The sequence below is a fragment of the Sander vitreus genome, chromosome 24 (genome assembly GCF_031162955.1).
Source record: "Sander vitreus isolate 19-12246 chromosome 24, sanVit1, whole genome shotgun sequence".
NCBI classification, from domain to species: domain Eukaryota; kingdom Metazoa; phylum Chordata; class Actinopteri; order Perciformes; family Percidae; genus Sander; species Sander vitreus.
Genome location: NC_135878.1, coordinates 2,034,275 through 2,054,081, shown reverse-complemented (window position 1 = coordinate 2,054,081; position 19,807 = coordinate 2,034,275). Strand labels below are relative to the sequence as shown.

Genomic DNA, 19,807 nt, shown 5'->3' with positions numbered 1-19,807 from the left:
TGACTTGGACTCTGAACTCTTTTAAAAGGTGAAAGCCCCTCTAATAGCGGAAACATGACCTACCGGACATGAGGTGTTCCTTGTTGACTTTCTCTCTCTCCCTCTGTCCACTCCTCCCTTTCCCCCTCTCTCAAGGGCTTCCCAGGTGTTTGGATCACCGCAGGGCAGAGGGACCATGTACAGACACCTGGAGAGGAGAGAGCAGTTAAAGAGATTGTCTCTTGACAGCGGCCTGCCGGTAAGTCAGTTCCCAACACACGGTCTGTCAGATTGGTCACTTAGTCAGGAAGCAGACATTGTGGAATGTCCTCATTTTGTCTTGTTGATCTATTGCTGCACTGTGGACTTTATCCCCAGAAGGAAATGTTTGAGAGTCTTTCAGTTTCTTTAAACTTTAAATGGCTTGGGCTATAGGAGACTTTTAGGTGAAACAGACAATTATTTAAGCATTGGGGATCAATGTACTGTAGATACTATCACTATCAAATCTCTAAAAGAAATCATTTGTGTTGTTTTTTGTTAATGATGTTCTCTTTGGGACAATGCTGGCAATGCTGTGGCTTGTTTAGACTGCACTTCTGCAGGTGGTGCTCTTTTGTCTCTATACATAGTGACTAACAGTGTTCATGCTAACTATCCACTCTGTGTTTTGTTTATTCTCATCTGCTGGGAATGAAAAAGGCTTCACTTCCCATGCTCAGGCAACGGTTTCCCAGGAAATATCCACTTATGTTGAGTGTTTTGGAAGAGAGAGAATGTAAAACATCTTATGAATATAGTGTAGATGAATTACTTTATTATTCTGTCAATCAGACAAGAAAATGCACATTTATAATAATGCCACAGACACCCTGAGATTCAAGCATTGAGGCTAAAATGAAAGTGCACAAATCCACGTGTCAAGCAGCAGAGAAAAAAAAAAAAGCCTCCCATGGCTGCTTGTGAGACACACTGTGGCCTCCGGTGATTGACAGGCTTATCTCTATGCCGGGCCGTTCTTGGGAATCACAGGAGTGGAAACTTGTTTTTGGCTAAGGGTTAACTGAAGGTGAAGCAGCCTCTTTGGAATGTCAAGTGCAGACATATAGCGGCTGCTGTGTTGTGTCTGCGTGGTTGTGAAGAAGCTTAATTCCCCCTCAGTGCGTACAGTGCAGTCACTGCACAGGAAATAATAAGTCAAGAGTCTTAAAATAGCATTTTGATGGAAAGGAAATGCAGAAGCTATCAAGGACACATTGGTCACGGAATATATGGCAACTGTTTGAACGCAGTTTCTCAGTGTAGCTAATTAGAAGGGAGTGTTTTATTAAAGGAAAAATACACCCTTAAACACTATAAAACCATTAAGTAATATACAGTTAAAAGCTGCATTTCCAGAGGGAATTTTGTTGTTTATGGTGCAGTTTGTTGCAAATGTCACTGATTGTGAATCTTTAATGATACCGAAAGATGTCAGCATACTTTATTGACTTGACCTGGCTGACTTTATGACATGCTGCTGACCTATCTTAACCCACTGCTGACATGCAAGAGTCTCAGTGATTAAAATGTGTGCTGACCTGGGGAACAATCTTAAAATGTAGGACATCACTGATTACATTGACGTAACATAGATGCACTCAGAAAACTAAACCGTTAATACCCATCAAATAACTTCTTCAATTCACAGAACATCAAAAATTAATCTAGCAGTAAAAACAATCTTGATTTAGGACACAAACCCCTAACTGTCAATCATTTCCTACTTCAACCGCAACATGACAGTGAATCTAGAAGGAGCGATGGAGCGACACACTTGAATCCTCTTGGTGAGACGAGACACTGCCTGATTTATAATTTATCCACAGTAAGCTCTTTGAATGAGTAACTTAATGTGACACAGTGGATAATTAATTGGCGTTTTGGGCTGTTATCTATTGACTGTGTGATCCTGAACGCTATCGCTATCATTAATAGTTATTGGTTCATATGAGATTTACTGTGGCTTTAATTGCTTTAATTGGATACACGGCGACCTGATTTACTGTGAGGAAAATGAAAGTAGGTCATATTTGTGATATGGCTTTGTGATTCAACATGGCTCACATTTGTCCACTCGACTATCCATGCATGCATTTTCCCCCTTGTTTATTTTTTTTTCCGTCTTTTCGCCTTTCTCCTCTCTTGTGCACTCATTTAACTTCCTCTTGTTTGGCCTCTTGTAACTCATTTCCTCTCTTCTTTTACTCTTACTCAAGTCTCTTTGTCTTACTTTATCTTTCTCCTCTTTCTGTCCGCACTCTTTCCCCCGCAATGACTTATTCTCACTCGGGGCAGCAGGAGCATAAGGGTGCTGGGTTGTTTTAATAGTGGGACATGAGGAAGCCAGGAGCATTTTGGTAAAGGTCCAGCATATATCTGGTGGCACTGTGCAGATTTAATTCCATGGCATGGGCAACCATGAAAAGTGCAATCTGCTTTTGATTGGTGTAGCAAATTTGAAGAATAATATTTTGTTTGTTACCCTGCTTATTATAAGCAAACATGTCTTTCTTGGTGGTAAAGTAAAGGCGGGGAATGATTGCTAGATCCTCTGCACATAATTAAAGACTCATTCCTTGTCAAAAAACTTGATTGAAAATCATTTTATTGAATCAAAAGAAGCATTTATTCATGCTGAATCAGTGACACAGACATCATCATCGGAACCATTGTGGATGTGATTTATTTACTGTGGATGCGTACAGTAATTTAAAGACCTGCAAATGGTGTATTTATTATTCATGCTTCAATTTCTGTCAAATGAGCCTTTGTTCAGTCACTTAGTTTGAGGCCACTGAGTTTATCTCTAAACTCAAACCTGGGTCTTTATACTTCCAGTGCTGATGGGGGGACATGATGTCTCTGGCCCTTGTGGCCCTGCTGGCCCTGGCACAGATAAACCTAAGTCCTGTAAACACTCCTTTTCCGGGGAGGATATGAGCCTCCGATACATTTATTTTTTCAGGCATCTGAGAAAACACGAGAGTCTGTCTCTGACATTCCGTCAGACGACAGGCATGTTCAGCTTTTCCCTCTGTGTCACCTGTGAACCAGTTTTATATAACGCAGAGGCACGTCTGTTAACAATGCACTTTACATAACATGCTGCGTGACCTGGACCGATGACCCTGTGTGATCCAGCATTATGACATAGTGATGCTCAATCCATTTAGTCACACCTTATTTTGCGGTAGATTACACTCCAGAGAACGTTTGGCCTTGTTTTGCAGCATTTCACAAGGCATTCCATGTGTTTCATGGCCTGATAGCATGATGAAGAGATATTCAGTTCACGTGGGCACACAAAACTCAAGACAAAATACCATGTGTCAGCTGACGACCAGGTAAAATATTTATGTCTGCTCTTCTTTGGATGGATTGCTTCATACAAAGCTTCTATCAATCGTCTGAGTAATTTGGAGAACATAGGGCTTGAATGTCAGTCAGGACCACTACCTCACACATGCATAATGCATTGAGCCAGCATATGTTTCCTCAATGAATGCAGGCTAGGTTCAAGGGAATTTTCTTGGGTGTGCTGGCTCCAAAGCTGCTCAAAGCTCCAGGCTTCATTCAGTTGACTGTCTTTGTGTACGTTTTTGTGTGTGTTTCGATGTAAAAGGTGTGTGGACTTGCACATTTGTAAGTGAAGTGGACCCTTAGTCAGCGTTATCAGCATCTTATTGGTGCGTTTCATTCCAGTGCTTGGCTCCTGTGGCAGGCTGGGTTAGTTAGACCATCTGATCTGGATCAGGTTATGTAGCTCATGGATGGCCCAGAGTAGTAGCAGATACAGCAGCATTCGCGAGTAACTGGGACACCATTTGAATTACATAACTGCCGTGTTGCTGGGTTGATTCTGTGCCTCTATTTATTTTTATCATTTGATGCCCGCCTGCAGATGAGACTCTCTTCGTCATGCAGGGATGCGCACGGTGAGCCCGATGGCCGTGAACAGTCTGTGAGCTGCTGCTAGCTGCTGCCAGCTAGCTTTAACTAGGTCACGGCAGAGCCTCTGTCAGGGGTCTATCCTATACTGTAGCGGCTATCACATGGGTTTAATTCAGCATTTATAAACCTTTATAAACGCCAGAGAAATGGAAATCATCAGGATTGAGGAGACCGTATCATCTGTGGTGCAAAAGAGTCAAAGTTTTTCTTCTGTGACTGGAAATACATTTAGAGGTAAACAGCATCTTCTAGTGTGTGCTTTTAATTAGTTGGAATATAGAGAAAAGAATGTGCTTGAAGCTCTGCCCATTTTCACACCTATATGCATCTGGCCTGACTGTCAGATTGTGGTTTTTTGGAAAGTTTGGCGCAACACAGACGTCCACAATCGAACCTGAGATGAAAGGCCCATCTAAACTGGCTAAACAGCACATCTGAAGTAGTGTGTAATCACCTTAGGGAAGTTCAACATTCAGGCTTGGTGATTGCTGGTTGGAATGGATATGATAGGTGTCGTGTCACATACTGCCACAAATGCACCTCTGATTATCCTTGTCTTCTCAGCTTCGTCTTGGTAGCAAATGTCAAATTTTTCATCTAACAAACAAAGGAGCCACATGTGATTCTATCTAAGACTTGGTGTCGAATGCATTTTCTCAAACCGTGAATGCTCATCAACACAAGGATGCCTAAATTGGTGAGCCCTTGTTTTCTGTACCACACCCTTATCCCTGCCAACATGTACTATAATGTGTGCAGCGGTGCAATCATGCTCAGAGATAATTGATAACAAAAGGCCAAATTGAAAACACTCTGCAGGGGAGGGTTAATAATCAAGTGCTCCACATTACTGATGATTAAACGCTTGCTGCATAGTTGTGAGTTGTATTGAATAAACAGCATGTGGTAGTGCTTTCCTGTTTATCTCCAAAGTATTTGGGTTTAACTAAATCCCCCTGGCTTTTGTCAAGCCTCCTCCTCGTATAAAGTCTTTTACGTGCTGATTTGCTGCCATGCTGTTATATCAGGCTGCAACTTGTTTCTCTGGCACATTTGCCACTGGCGGAAAGTAAGACAATAAAATTGTCCCAGAAACAAGCTTCACAACAGACAAATTAGTTTGGTTTATGCTAAATTTAAGTGCAAATGAATTTTGACGGTAAGCCAGCATGGAGTCCGCTAGGCAAGGTTGGATTTCCTCCTTCTTCTCCCCCCACAGCCCATTACAGCTGGTTGTTACAATGAGGAATGGAGACATGCAACTTAGCAGGGGTGCAGGCCCTTTAGCTGGATGGGAAGAAATGCTCAGCCTAATCTGATTGGCTCCCACATCGTCAGGCAAACAAATGGCGGGGTTTGATATTATTACTGAGCAGCTCAAACTAATTGAGTGTAATTATACAGTAGAAATCCACCGACAATGCCGTCGTCAGAGTGGGCCCCGTTCTCACGCCATGTGTGTTACAGAATGCCAAGCTCAGGGGACGAGAGATCGCTCTGTGCTCACTCAGTGTGTCAGCTTGATTCTTGAGTAACTGGTGTAAAGCGTGGTCCTGAAGCCAAGGCTGATTGGACAATTTGGGTGGGAGCCGGTTACGTAAAAAGATTTAGACTCTTCTTGGAGCAGCCAGCTTCTTTCTCTCAGAGCACTCAGTCTCTCACACTTCATCTTGAATGTTTAAATCAAGTTTCTCAGCAGGGGTGTACCAGCCTCTGGCCGGGCCTCTGACAGCTTCCTCAGTGTGCAGGTGACATACCACACATACCTGGGCTCGCCGCGTGGGTAGCCACGGGGCCTCAGGGTGTGGGAACCCAGCAAACGATGGGACACTCGCTGACTCCGAGAGGCAGAAGCGGTGGCGTTTTTTTCCTTCTCTTGTCTCATGGGAACCGTCTCCTCTCTCATAAACCTGACAAGGAGCGATTACAGCGTTGGCTTTTCCCTAGACTCCAGTCTGAAACGCAGCGGCTTTCCCCATATCCAACCACACGCTGTGGATAAGACTAAACGGCCTCCATCCACTTGTAAAATTGTTTTAATAATTGTTGAGGCTGTTTTGATATGAGCCACTCGTCTGTTTTTCCAACCCCCAAGTAATGAGATTTGGCAGTCCTCTGTCAATACCTAGCCTGTGTTTTTATTAGGGCAATTATATAATATTTTATGGTTCTTGGCTTGGCGTGTCATGAAGTTAAATGCCTCTTTCATTTTTGTGATCACAACACTTTGGTGAAAAGGAGGTGAAGAAGTAGAGTCATTTGCACATGTCAGAAAATGAGTTTACTGCAGGGATTTGAGTGGCGTTTTGAGATTTATTTCAGGTGAGTAAAACAAAGCATCACCACAATTTTGCTTTGGGTGATATTGAAGCATTCCAGCTGACCTGCTCATTCTTAGCTTAGCATGTGAACCATCATCTCTGCCTGCCAATGACATACTGATGTGTGCGACTGTGCTCTCTGACCCATGTCATAAGTTGCGTGAACGTTCGATGCCTCAGTAATGCTATTGCATAAATTGCCTGCTGACATAGGTTGATGTACACTGCTATCTTTAGTGACGAAGGGTTTATGGCTTGTCGCTCAATCAAGGACACTTTACTAGTCAGTCGGAAACTAAAAGAGGAAGCTTTTGGGTCCGTTCCAAACTGATTGAGGAGGCTTTTACTTTGAAGTGAGAATGGCAGTGAGTTTTTGCTCTGTGTGTGTCCCCTCTCGCTCAGAGCTTTGTGTCGGCTCTTATAATTGGATGTCCATTTTCCCCTGCCAATGAGACCCTCTTTTGTGCCCTCTGAGTAAAGGGGGGCAAATTGTGGTCTCTCTTTTTCCAATCATGATGGAGATCAAAGTTGGAACCGTTACTGCATGCGGTCAGAGTCACATGCATTGTTCACCAAACATTAGCGCTTTGCACCATTCAACCTGTGGTTTGCCTCAAAAGAGCCATGAATACAGAAGCCTTTTAAGAGGCCTGAAGTCTGCAGGGACAATTGCTGTGTTATCTTCCGACAGCATCAAACACTTTAACCAGTGTGTCCTCAGATTTACTCTGGGCTCAAGTTTATCAAGATAAGAGAGTCACACAGTTCAGGGAGTACATTTGTTGTTGTTCAGCTCAATTAGAAGGAAAGTGAAGGTAAAAACAAAGTTTCTTCAGGTCAAGTCTCCTTAAAAAGTGCACAAAGAGAGAAGCATACTGGGTAATATGCATCAATGACGAGTTAGTGTTTCCCTACACAGGTCATTAGTCCAATTAACCAATAACTGCATCTTCATTCGAATCATCCTCGATAGTCCAGTCTGGTGCACATTTTTAACTGAAAACATGCGTATGAGAGCTTGTCATGTCACCATGACCATTAGCAGCCAGCAACATAAAATGTAGTTAATGTTGCCTTGGTATTCAATGTGCTAATGCATTTATAAAACTGCACAAAATAAATATGGAACACCTATTTTTTTTTGGGTTCACTACGGTGGCCGACAGAGGCAAACGCCCTGCAACTTAAGAAAACGCACGCAAATAGACAAAACACAAGCAAATTAAGAAAACAACTTCATTAATTTGACAACACATGCGCAGCATTCAGCAAACACACTGCAAATACACACAACATAACCAAATGCATAAACACACTGCAAATACACACAACACAACCAAATGCATAAACACACTGCAAATATGAAACGATGCAAAAAGAAAAGCACACAAACCCAGAAAACAAATGCAACAAAAAAACGCAGCATCCAGATTACACAACGGAAGTTCTCCAGACCTCTAGAGGGAGCAGCTGGTGGAACAGCTGGATTTTCGACCCCACGGGGAGAGAGAGCTCTGCCTTTTTTATTAGAGTCGGGTATGGCTGCAGCCTGGAGAACTCCAGACTGTATATTAAATTCATATTATTATTATTATTATTATTATTATTAATAATATAAAGTCTATGCTCCCGTCTCATGCCCTCCCGGCTGGTGCCATCCCCGAGCTTCGGCTTTTCAAAATAAAAGCCCGCGTCTGATCCGCTATGTGTTTGTACTTTGGTGTGTTGGATGTTTGTGAACTAAACAGTACGGCAATCATGCTAATGAATACAATCACTTTTTCAGCAGATGTCTTACTTACAACACGGAGTTAGCAAAGCAGTTTTGTGTTTATATGTGCGAGCGAGATTTATTCAGTTTGATAAATCCCACGGTAACTTGGCTGCTTTACTAAACAGGGAGGGACTATAAATCCTGTCTGTTTTTTGTATTTGAAGAGCGAATTGCTCCACAATATGAATACAGATTGATCACTTATTTTGTTGGTAACTATTTCTGTTTAATCACAATATTACACTTGAGGAGGCCTATACTTTCGGACCTCGAAATTAAACCCTCTCATGTAATATGGCTTAAACAAACGTTAAACGCTGATGCAGTTTTAAATGTTTTATCACCACGAGTTTACAGACGTCTCTGCTGATTATCACCTGTGACCTGAGCTGAGACACCCCAACCAAACGAGAAAACATATCTCAAACATAGACTTAATATTTACGATCTTCTCTCTCTCGCTCTCTCTCTCGCGCTCTCCCCCGTGGGAGTCGACTTGGGTTCCACTAGCTGCTCCCTCTAGAGGTCTGGAGAACTTCCGTTGTGTAATCTGGATGCTGCGTTTTTTTTGTTGCATTTGTTTTCTGGGTTTGTGTGCTTTTCTTTTTGCATCGTTTCATATTTGCAGTGCGTTTATGTATTTGGTTGTGTTGTGTGTATTTGCAGTGCGTTTATGTATTTTGTTGTGTGTATTTGCAGTGTGTTTGCTGAATGCTACGCATGTGTTGTCAAATTAATGAAGTTGTTTTCTTAATTGGCTTGTGTTGTCTATTTGCGTGTGTTTTCTTAAATTGCAGGGCGTTTGCCCCTGTCGGCCACCGTAGTTCACTGTGTTTAAATAGAGGCCTGTTTCAACAGAGAAACTTGAAACATGATCCAAACACAGGAGTCAGTGGAGCTTATCCCAGGGTGTTAACCCCGTCCACCTGGCGTGGAAGCTCCATCTCAAGGGATGTTTTATTATTATATGCAGATGAGGCACCATATTTGGATCCAACGTTGGCATTGCAGGTTTGGATTTGAGCAAGGCAAAACTGGCAGAGGGCAGCTAACAGGATTGGACATGCAGATTAGGACCTCAGTGTATACGGGGAGAGGCAGATAGAGGAGGGGCTGCATCTGCCAGCAGCACAGGGAAGCCCACCTCCTCACCTTGCAGCTGGGGCGGGACCGGCTCCCTCTATGGCATCCTGGCAGACTGGGTGTGGGTGTGAGAGGCAGAAGGTGGTGAGGTGGTGTGGTACGCGCGTCCTGTCTATTCTTCTGCACAGTGACCGCCCTGTGATCACATCCTCCTCATCAGGCGCAGAGCCAAACCCTGAGCTGGGATCTTTCATGCTTGGTTTTTTGAGACCAGAAATAAACATGTGGGCAAACCAAGTTTATTGTAGATGTCTGTCTGTACATTTTTTTTTAAAGTGGCGACGCACGTTATGAATGTTGGGCTTTAGGGCTTTGTCCAAAGAGAATTATCACCTGATTTTGCAGTTCCCCTCAACAAAGTGTTTCAGCCTCTTCCCAGGACTCTGTGTTGGTTGGTGGTCTGGGAAGTGCCACGTTGAGCTGAGAACCCCTCCTTTCCCAGTCCAGGGAAATATTTACATGTTTCCGCATTAGCCTCGATCCCTTAAGTAAATACATCCAGAAACCACTTTAAAACTTACATTTGATATATGGCTATAAGTTCTGCTCAAGGCCTCGTTTTTGTTTTGATATGGGCTGACTGAGTTTGTGTGCTAATATGTGCGTGAATATGCGGACATGTAATAGACGTCTGCGAGTATTTCTACATGCAATTTAGCTTGTCTGTATGTGAGTCTAAAGACGGGATATTAGCACACGTGTGCATGCCTGAAGACACTGTAATAGTCGTCATAGGGGCAAAATAGATCCCTTCCGGGGTAATTGTCTCACCCTGCAGAGACTGGTCGGACCTGTATGGTGAGTTCCTACCAGGTGTTCGCATAGAGGAGTGGTGCTTCCTTGCACCTGGAGAGCTCTTTGTTTTTAAAGGGTTAGAGGTTAAAAAAGTTGTTGGAATTTTATTTATTTTTTTTGGATATTCTTACATACACTGATGCAGCTGCTTTTGGAATTTCAGCATCATGTAATTTGCAAATAGTTTCTAACTTGACAAATTACATAAATTATTTAGTCATTTCTACCTCGGTGTAGTCTCACGGCCATTCCAAACTACAATAATTACCCTTGATTTGTTATATTATATTTATATTATTTTACCATTAATCTCATTGAGGCTTTGACAAATGGACCATCTCATATGCTAAGGATGCAATACCAAAATAGTCAGTCATTCCAACCCGGATTCAATTTTCTGGCCATCCCAGACCAAAATCATTATATGGGTATTAGTGTCATGGTGCGTTCACCCTGACAAATGAAGCATCCATAAATCACCAAAAGATGCATTATTAAAATCCCAGTTTTTCTTAAATAGACATGGTTGTTCATTTAAGTGATAGAATGTCCATTGTCTTCTGGATGGACTGGTTCACTGCCGTTATATAATAGTTTACACTGGTTTGATGCACAGATGACTGGTGGCATTAGCTTTAATCCATCCATCCATCTTCAAACCAGTAGTGAAAGCACAATTTGCTTGCACAATAGTAATAGTATTTTTCTATTTAATAAAAGACTCATGACTAGGCGGAACCTGCTTTGATGGGAGAACAATTAGTCACTTACAGGAATGCTTTAAAGACAGGGCGTGGATTTTTCACCTGCATTACCTCAGCTCGCTTCTCACAAACCTGAGCGTTGTGAAGCAACTGTGTCCCATGTCATAAATTCCTCAGCGCAGCTTGCCCAGGTGCCTGCTGACTGATGAGTTAGTAATCTCTGTTTGAGCAGGAGCACCACCTGTCACTCAACACCCATCAATCACAGCGATAGCCACAGGTCATGGGCTCAACTCTCTACGAGAGAAAACACAGCTTATGTAGGTCAGCGGGAGCAGAATATTCATATCTGCAAGATGTAGATGCATTATTTGGTGATTTATCAAACTGTAATTTGGGAGATGGCACTGTAAGTCTCCATCTCCACTGAGGCAGCTCATATATAGTTTATGAGTATTTGACTGCAGTTAAAGAGGCTCAAACGGCTGTGTGTCTTCAAGTGAGACACCGGTCTCTACTTGCTCGTTCGTTGTAAGTTTCTGGCTAAACCACCAGCTAAAAGTAGAATAAAGTTTTTTACTTAGACTAGAACTGCTCTTTCACTTTTATCCCCCATTGACCCACGTGTCTTCCCAGGGAAAAGGGTAATGACCAATATGAAGTAGTTGGATCAGGACCTTCTCTCTTTTCCTGCCAGATTAGCGAGTCATTCAGCATATTTGATGTCAAACTGAGGGGCTGCGCTCACAGTGAGACGGGGGGAAATACTCCTGAGGCACAGTTCAAGGAGCCCTTTCATTGGCTGTTTGATAATGCTGTCACTCTGCCAGTCAGCTGCATGTCCCCCGAGTGGCAGCAGTAGTATTAGTGAAGCGGCCAGTGTTCAGAAGCCACATCATGACTGAGTGTGAGATTTGGACAGAAGCTGGAGTCGCAGAAAGAGGAGAAACACCCGACCTGGAGTCTGAATTAAACTCCCCTCTTGACATGTGTTAATGTTTTATGTCTTTACACGCATGCACAAATACCAGCCAGTCGCTGCGTCACACACAAACGGATGAAAATACACACTAGCACGCTCTCCTGGGCAGCAAACCACAGTTGTTCTTGCCCAGGTGATTTAATCGGACCCGACCTGCTGGTTAAATATTGACAAGAGCTGATGTGGCCTTGCTGAGGAGAGACAAGAATTCAGACGAGGCTTTTTCGCTGCCAAGGCTGCTTGACTGCCTGCTGCATCATCATTCCAAGTCTCACACACACACACACACACACACACACACACACACACACACAGACAGCTGAATGCAAACACACACATGTGGCAGGCAGCAGCTGAGACTCAGCAAGGCAGTTAGGGCAGAAGTGGGGAACGAAGCGGAAGAAGAGGAAGAGCAGACGAGACAAGCGGACGCGGGATGAGCCAGTTCGCGGACCACGGCATCGTGTCGGTGTGCGGGAGACTACTAAACGTTCCCCTGCTGGAGCTGCTGGCGGTGAGTCTGGGTCCATACGTTTAACCTCCGGTCCCTCCATCCCTTCCAGCCCTCCATCCGTCTAGGAGGTATCTGGGGCAGGAGGCAGGCTGTCTAGAGCTGGAAGTAGGTCTGACTGGGTGATAATCAGGCTAACATCCTGCCCTTCAGTCCGCCAAAATCCACAACCACCTACAACGCTAGTGCCCCGGACAGAAGACGGGAATTGCCTGGGGAGGGAGGGTTCGCGAAGGGGAAGTTGAAATTCATCAGGAAGTAAGTGCAGTACAAGTTTGTATTTGATTTATTGTTGAAGTCCAAGACAAGCATTTGCTGGTTCCACCTGCTAAAACTGTTAGGATTTGCTGCTTTTCTTCTCTGTAAATTGTTTTGGTTTTTGACTGTTGGATGGACAACTGGTGCATTGCACAGACTAAATGATTAAACAATTAATCAAAAAACAGATCTTAAGATACATTTATAATAAACAGATCCCTGGCTTTGCTTTTTGGACTGACACGGTGTGTGTCCACACTTGTTAAGTGTAAAGGAATGCAGGACTTCTTGACTGTGTGTGGTGCAGAGTGTAGCAATCTCACCATGTTCCATATGTAGGTCACTAGCTGACACGCTGCGACTAATGACATGCGAGAATCAAGCTTGTTTCACGTTTTGCGATACATCTCCAGCGTGCCATCTGCACATATGGTTGAGATGGATTGTGACATTTGACAGTTCATCACGAGTTTGCCTAATGAGTTGTGTCGTGTGTATGTGTTGACATGCGTGTGTATACTGGGGGGAGAAAACCAGCATTTTAATGTGTAGCAACAGCCAGATCTAAAAATATCACCTATGTTTGAGGATGGGTGGGAGTGCTTTGATGTCTTTGGTTTTGGGTTTATTTTTTTTGGAGTGGAAAAAGCAGAAGTGATGTGGTATCCTTCGTCTTTTTGGATTGCCCAGAAAAAAGTGATTTATGTTCTTCTGGAAACAGTACAAGATTAAAAAATAAGAAAGACAATGATTATTTCAGGGGCTCTGTCTTTTCTCTTCTCTATCTTTCATTTTCCTTCACTCTCCAAATGTCTCCATCCTTCTTTTGCTCTTCCCTTAACTTCTTCTGACTTAGCTAGAGGTGTTTTGTGGAAATCCATGGGTTCTTAGCCTCTGCCACCGCATGGACACAATTATGCAGACAAATGTCCCCGCCGAGCTCTGTGGCTCCATATATCCTTTATCTAATTACATTAGCAGGAGCTGGATAGTGACTAATAGTTCGTGGAGGAGAGGGGGGGGGAAACGACACAACGAGGAGCTGGAGAGGCCCGGGATGCATGATTGCATTTTTCCATCTTATTTCTCCTCATGCCCAGATTGCTCCCTGTGCTCCGTTTAGAAATCCCCCCCCCCAACAACCCCACACACACACACACACACACACACACACAGATCCGATTTTCCAGCCTGAAAGACTTTAAAATACTTCAAGAGTGATTTCTTTCTGTCTTTCATTTTGGCTGTAATGCATTGTGGCATGAATGTTGGCATTATGGCTGATGTTCTGCACTGTCCATCATATTTCTGTGTTGCATGTCCGTACTGATGCTGCACTCAAAGCCTGCAACTAAAGAAAGCTTTGTCAGGGCGACAACAGACTCTCTCCCGTTAACATTGCTTTTATTGTAAATTGAATGAAAGCGTTATGTGCACCGAGGCCACAACCGAGGTCTGTTTGGTGTGCAAACCAACTTAAAAGTCCAAAGAGTGCTTTTTCTTTATCATCCTCAGCCGGTGGAGCCTGTGCTGCCAAAATAAAAGCCGTATCAACCTGCCTGTGGCACTAGCGACAATAAAAAAGCAGAGGGAACGCACCACCCCTCATGACTGAGCAAATCTCTTTTTAAGAGGAGCAAATGGGTGTTCTGCATGCTCTAACCCAATAGCTAATAAGAACATAATCCAAAGCATACCATATGAGTTTTGATTGTTTTCCATTCATTTTAATATCAACTTGCAGGAACTTGCGAAACTTTGGAATTTTTTTTTCCCACTTTTTGTCAAAGTAATGCTATCTCATTGTGGTAATGGAGTTGCAAGCAGGCACTGTTTTGAAAATTTTAAATCAGCAGGGTATGAGCTATATCCCAATCCCATAATACATGCTAATACTGAGCAGGTTTTGAGTATGTAGTGTGTTCATACCGAAAAACTGACAAATTTAAAGGTTAGATTCACATCATTTCAAGCCTGTCTGACAGCAATAGGTATAGTATAGTTTTTGGTTTCTGCAATCATTCCTCCTGTGAAGATCCCTTCTTGACTGAATCAATTGGGTATCTACCAAAGTTACAGTCAGTCTTTATAGTGCCAAATTCCTTGTTTTTCTTATTCGCTCTCCATCGCAGCTCAGCAAGGAAACACTGTGGGGGGAAAAAGGGCCACTAAGAAGACATTGGAATCATGTAAGGAAGGGATCTCTTGATTGCCAATATAGACAGGAGGGATGGTAACTAACAAGTCCAGATGTTTCACATTTGATGCAAAAGTGACATGTCATGCGTCAGTACACCTGGTGGTGATGACGCAAAATGATGTGACACACTCTTGTTGGCTGTCTTTGCTGTTGTGCCACATTGCAATGCACACAAAGAAAGAGATGAGCTACTCACAGCTGCAAAACATTAAAACTAATTACGGGGATGGTGGCGAGACGGCTGGACGGAAGATCTTGGAAAACAAAATCGTCAAATCTTTAGAAAAACATTTTGCTTTCTCTTTGTGAATTTTAATTGTCAGTGGCATCCAAAGTCGCAGTTTGTGTGTCTGCGCATACAGCATCATTTCTTGTTTGTACAAAACAATCTCATGCGAATGCTTCCTTGAACATATTGTCACAGCAGTAATGCAAACTATATGCAACAATCACTGCTATGGTATTTTAATTTAAAACTGCATTAGTCTGTGTTGTTTTTAATCAGTGCAACATCAGCAACTAATATCGTTTCCACTGTCTTTTACGTGTCTACGATGTTTTTTTCAGTGGTCAGTGAACAAAGCAGGTGTCAGTAGTTTCCTGTTTTTTTTTCCTAAGAGGTTTGCACCAGGCTTACAGCAGCTCAGCAGTCTGCTGGCTCACATTACTTTATGCTAATATCCCCCAGCTGCAACCTGCAACACCCTTCTGCTTCCCTGCCTCGCTTTCTCTGTCTCACACACACACACACACACACACACACACACACACACACACTGCACAAGCCCCCGGGACAGTCATGGGAGGGTCGTGAAAAGGAATCAGAGATGATTAATTAACTCTGCCCTCATTTTGATACCGCCTTATTGGCTTTCAACAGCCGAAATACAGCTTCAGAGCTTTGCATGGATTATCTTCCCTCCACCGCCACCACAACAGCTACCACCCAAAACAGACACACAAACTCACTTCCAAAATATTGAGGTCATGTTGTTACTCATGCTACGGTGAATGTGCAACATTGGTTTCTGGGCAGGTTGCGTTGCTCAGCAGAGAGTGAGGTGTCGGCTTTGTTGAATGTTGGTTTTCCACTAATGAGAAAGAAGCAGCTCTTACAGGAAACTGGCTACAGATACTGCTGACGGACACTGACAGAGTTATTGACCCAGGAATGGTGGTAATTAATGATTGTTGAGGTTGATTTGGATTTAATGATGTGCAGGTGAATGATTGGGTTTCACGTGTTGCTCAATATTCATCACTTTTAACCAACTATGAACAAATCACTCAAGTTTATACGACGGGTTGATAATGATCAGAGCAGGTTGGGTGGCGTCAGTATTAAAATCTTTTGTAGTTGTGCTCTGAAGTTGAGTTTAAACTGTAAACATATTGTACTGTAAAGGTACAATATGTAATTTTCACCCGGTAGGGGTCTGCTGATGAAAACAACAAAAGATGGAGCAATGCCGTCATTGCAGTCACTTTCTCCTGGTTAGGATTCCGTTAGTGTTTTATACCGGGAGTCAAATTATCCACAGAGGTCTCTTCCTCTCCAAAACAAACGGACTAGGTGATTAAAACCGGAACAAAGCAGTTTCACGTTTTAAAAATAACTGTTTCTCCGATGCTGTTTGTGTATGTGCCTGCTTATGTGTGCATTCATGTGGACTCGCATACATGCTTGTTCATTCTGAGTAAGTGTGTTCTTTCATGTGGTCATCGTGTGTGTGTGTGTGAGAGTGTGAGTGAAAGTGAACACCAACTGGTTGTGTCCTTGCAGTGGCCCCGGCCCTAACCGACTGTTTTCTGGTCCCCTGTGCTTTTCTATTGATGACAGCCTCTGAGTACAGACAGCTCTGCAGCTTTAAAGGGCCTGTCAGCTCCCTGCAGCAGAGCTAGACACAATACAATAGTGCTCCTGTATATTGTCTATACACTGGGGAAAAGCCTGCCGCACAGCTGTCTTTTATTATTTTCTTTTTTTGTTGTTTTAAACTGTTTGCTATCCCTTCTGCTTTTCTCTCTTTTTCTCTCTGTCGTCATCTCCCTCCCAAACAAAAGATCACCTGCCTGACTGTGTGATGTGTCACAGGGTGGGAGCCCTGAGGGAAAGCCTGCAGCCTCATGTGGAAGATTTTTAATACTGATGGGCTTCTATTATCTCCCAGACTGCACTGAAGGCAATTTTACCCACTTGATGCGAGCTGTGGTAGAAAGTGTTTGAACTTGTGTGTCACACTGTTTTTGTTGGAAGTTATTTTGGTGGGTAGAGATTATGTGCGCAGCCTGTGTACTTTCTGGGCTGTGTTGCTCGCTGTGAGAAAATGGTTTTAATTCTGTCTGACATGTTTTAAAGAAAACGGCCCGTGGTTATTTTGGTAGTATGAGCCATTCCCTGCAATGTTTCTCCACAATATCCTGCGCTGGAACTCGCTCAAATGCAAACACAGCAACGCGAGGCGGACGCAACAAAAGCTGAGAGATCTGCCTTGCCTCAAACTGCTGCAGTGTGTTGCATGATAATAAGGTGTTGTCTGCAGGCAACCTGATTTTGTCTGACGTGGCTAATGTGCTCTGTCAGAAGAGTTTGCGGCTGATGCTAGCCTTGTCTCCACTCTGCGAGAAGTCGGCGAGAGGGAGTCCAGTCCAGCTCACCACATCTGCCTGCTGGCTACACTTCACCACAGCCTTGCAGTCAGGAGGCAGTGACCTTCATGCCACTCCCACTATTCGAGGAGTCGGGCGCTGTCATGACCGGACTGTAGACTGTGTTTGATCTTTTCCCTGCCTGCTAACACAGCAGAGGCCATAGTTTCCTAATCATGCTGCAGGTTAGAAATCGAGCCAGCAATTTGCATTTTCACGTGGTATTCAATTGTTTTATCTCAGGGCTTTAAAGCGCTCATCATAACACTGTCCACACATCATCTTAAATGCCAAGAATCAATATGAGGTGCAGAGCAGAGCCATTACTATGATTGGAAGGAAATTCATGCAGAAGCTGTTTGACGGCACACAATCATAAAGAGTCAGTGGCTCTGCAGATCCAATTATACGCTGCAAAAAGTCCTTTGGTTTCATCCTTTTCGAGAGAAATTTTGCAACAATTTAACATGAAAATGCATGAAATCATATCTGCTTTTAAGATTCAAAACTCCATAGTTTAAATTACTTAATGTGATTTATTTTGCCGTGCATCTCCAGCCTTGAATATCAACTGCTTCTTAAGATGAAGTAATTTGGATGCTAGGTTATTCGTACAAAAGATCCATGAGAGGAATCAATATCATCTGCATGTAGTAACATTGGTCTGTGTGAGTTATCCGGCTAGCTGGAGACATTGACATTATTGAGTCTCAGTCACTTTCTAAAGAGATAATATGATCTGCATGCCTTTCATGAGTCCATAACTCAACTTTATGGTGATGTGCTTGTGGCGCTCAATGATTTTCCGGGACCCTCTCTCGCCGCAGCCAGACTTCAGAGGAGTGATTGGGGTTTTATGAGGCGTACTCAGCCTCAGGTGAGCAGGATTGAATGAGGGATGCTTTGCACAAGACCGTTTGACCCTCAGGGCTGATTGTCTGCAGTGTCAGTGGTCAACTATTGCCTTTGTGTGTGGTCACGGTGGTCACTGAAGGGCTATTGTGGAAACACATGGCAGCTGACGGGCTATCGAGCCACGGCCATACATCCATCCATCTGGCACAGCAGCTGGAGGAGCTGGAGATTTCCACGCAGGAATATCACGCAGAGCAAACAAGATTCCTGTGATTATTTCATCAAATTCATTTCTTTGGGATTATCATCATTTTGCAGGAAATAGGTCAGAAGTGCTAACATCCCAACAACGCGATCTATGTTTACTCTTTATTAAATATTGCAGTACAACCCTGCCCCTCCAATTTATTCACATACAAACAAGCTTTAATTAAGAGGCATTTCCTGGTTGTTTTTTCGGTCTTCCCCGCCCTTCCTCGGTCTCATTTCTGCCTCAGCGTTGAGGAGGGGGGTTATGAGACTCAAGTCGAACCAGCTGAATTAGTGCATTATTAAGCCTTTCTCCCCTGACCCACTTCCCCTACTGCTCGCATGGCTCAACTCCAGCATGGTGTCTGTGTACACTGGGAACATGGAAAGCATTTGAATGGACTCAGGATACGTTTCACTGTAAATGGACCTCTTATGTGCAGCAAGTACTCAGAGGGGATGATGGAATGAGGCGATGGTGAAAGCTCTTCATTTTCTCATCGGGCTTCCATTCAGACGGACTTATTCCCTTTCAGGCCTCATTGCACTAACAGCGTGATCAGGTATCAACTTCTGACGTGCAACAAAACAATAATAATAACAGAAAATGGCAATTTGTTACCTCATAAGACCATGTTGAAAGAAACATTTGATTTGAGTTCAATATTTGACTGCCATAACTGTGTCTTCAGTTTCAGTGCTGACTTAGCTAGAGCTGCAACTGACTATTATTTTCCCTATGGGTTAATCTCTTCATTTTGTACATAAAATGCGAACGCAGTTAACTGTTCACTGGGGCAATTAATCAAATTTTGATCGCTATTTTGGCTCCCAATGATCACAAAAACAATGTTATCGGGGAAATCCTTATTTTGCACATTACAGTACGTTTTGCAGGTTAGCTATTTTGTCTTTTGTTCTGAATGGAAAATAAATTTCACAGTTGAATTTGTTTTCACTGTTGATTTAACTGTTTCACTGGGTTCCCCCCCCCCCCAAGTTTCAAAAAATATAGAAAAACTTCTTTCCAAAAGTCAATGAGTAATCGTGTTAAATAATTGTGATATCAATATTGATGAATAATTTCTTTCATAATCGAGCAGCCCTAATGTTTACCAAAACTCTGTTTTTTCCACATATCGGTTATCCATTCAAGAAATGTAACAATCAGGTTTTTTAGCCTACCATGGAGTGGATTTCTAAATGATACGACCAATGTGGTGAGCCCAACTTCTGACCCCCAAGGGGAACAATGCAGAACGCTCTAGCGTGTCCCGTTCAATGCCATGGTATTATACAGGCCATGTATAATACCAGGGCTCATGCTGAAGGTAATGCTTTCAGTGGTAGGGGGCATATAATAGGTGAGCTATTGTAACCCCTCAGAATGAAGC

The 19,807-nt window shown here is 43.2% G+C and overlaps 1 protein-coding gene across 1 annotated transcript in view; it reads left to right on the top strand.

The window, feature by feature from the left end:
• The window catches only part of LOC144512611 (nck-associated protein 5-like), a 122,241-nt gene that overhangs the window by 8,222 nt on the left and 94,212 nt on the right, over nucleotides 1-19,807 (top strand). Inside the window, exon 2 of the mRNA XM_078243421.1 lies at nucleotides 136-238. Coding sequence (XP_078099547.1) covers nucleotides 136-238 — 103 coding nt within the window. The remainder of the gene's footprint in view (nucleotides 1-135; nucleotides 239-19,807) is intronic.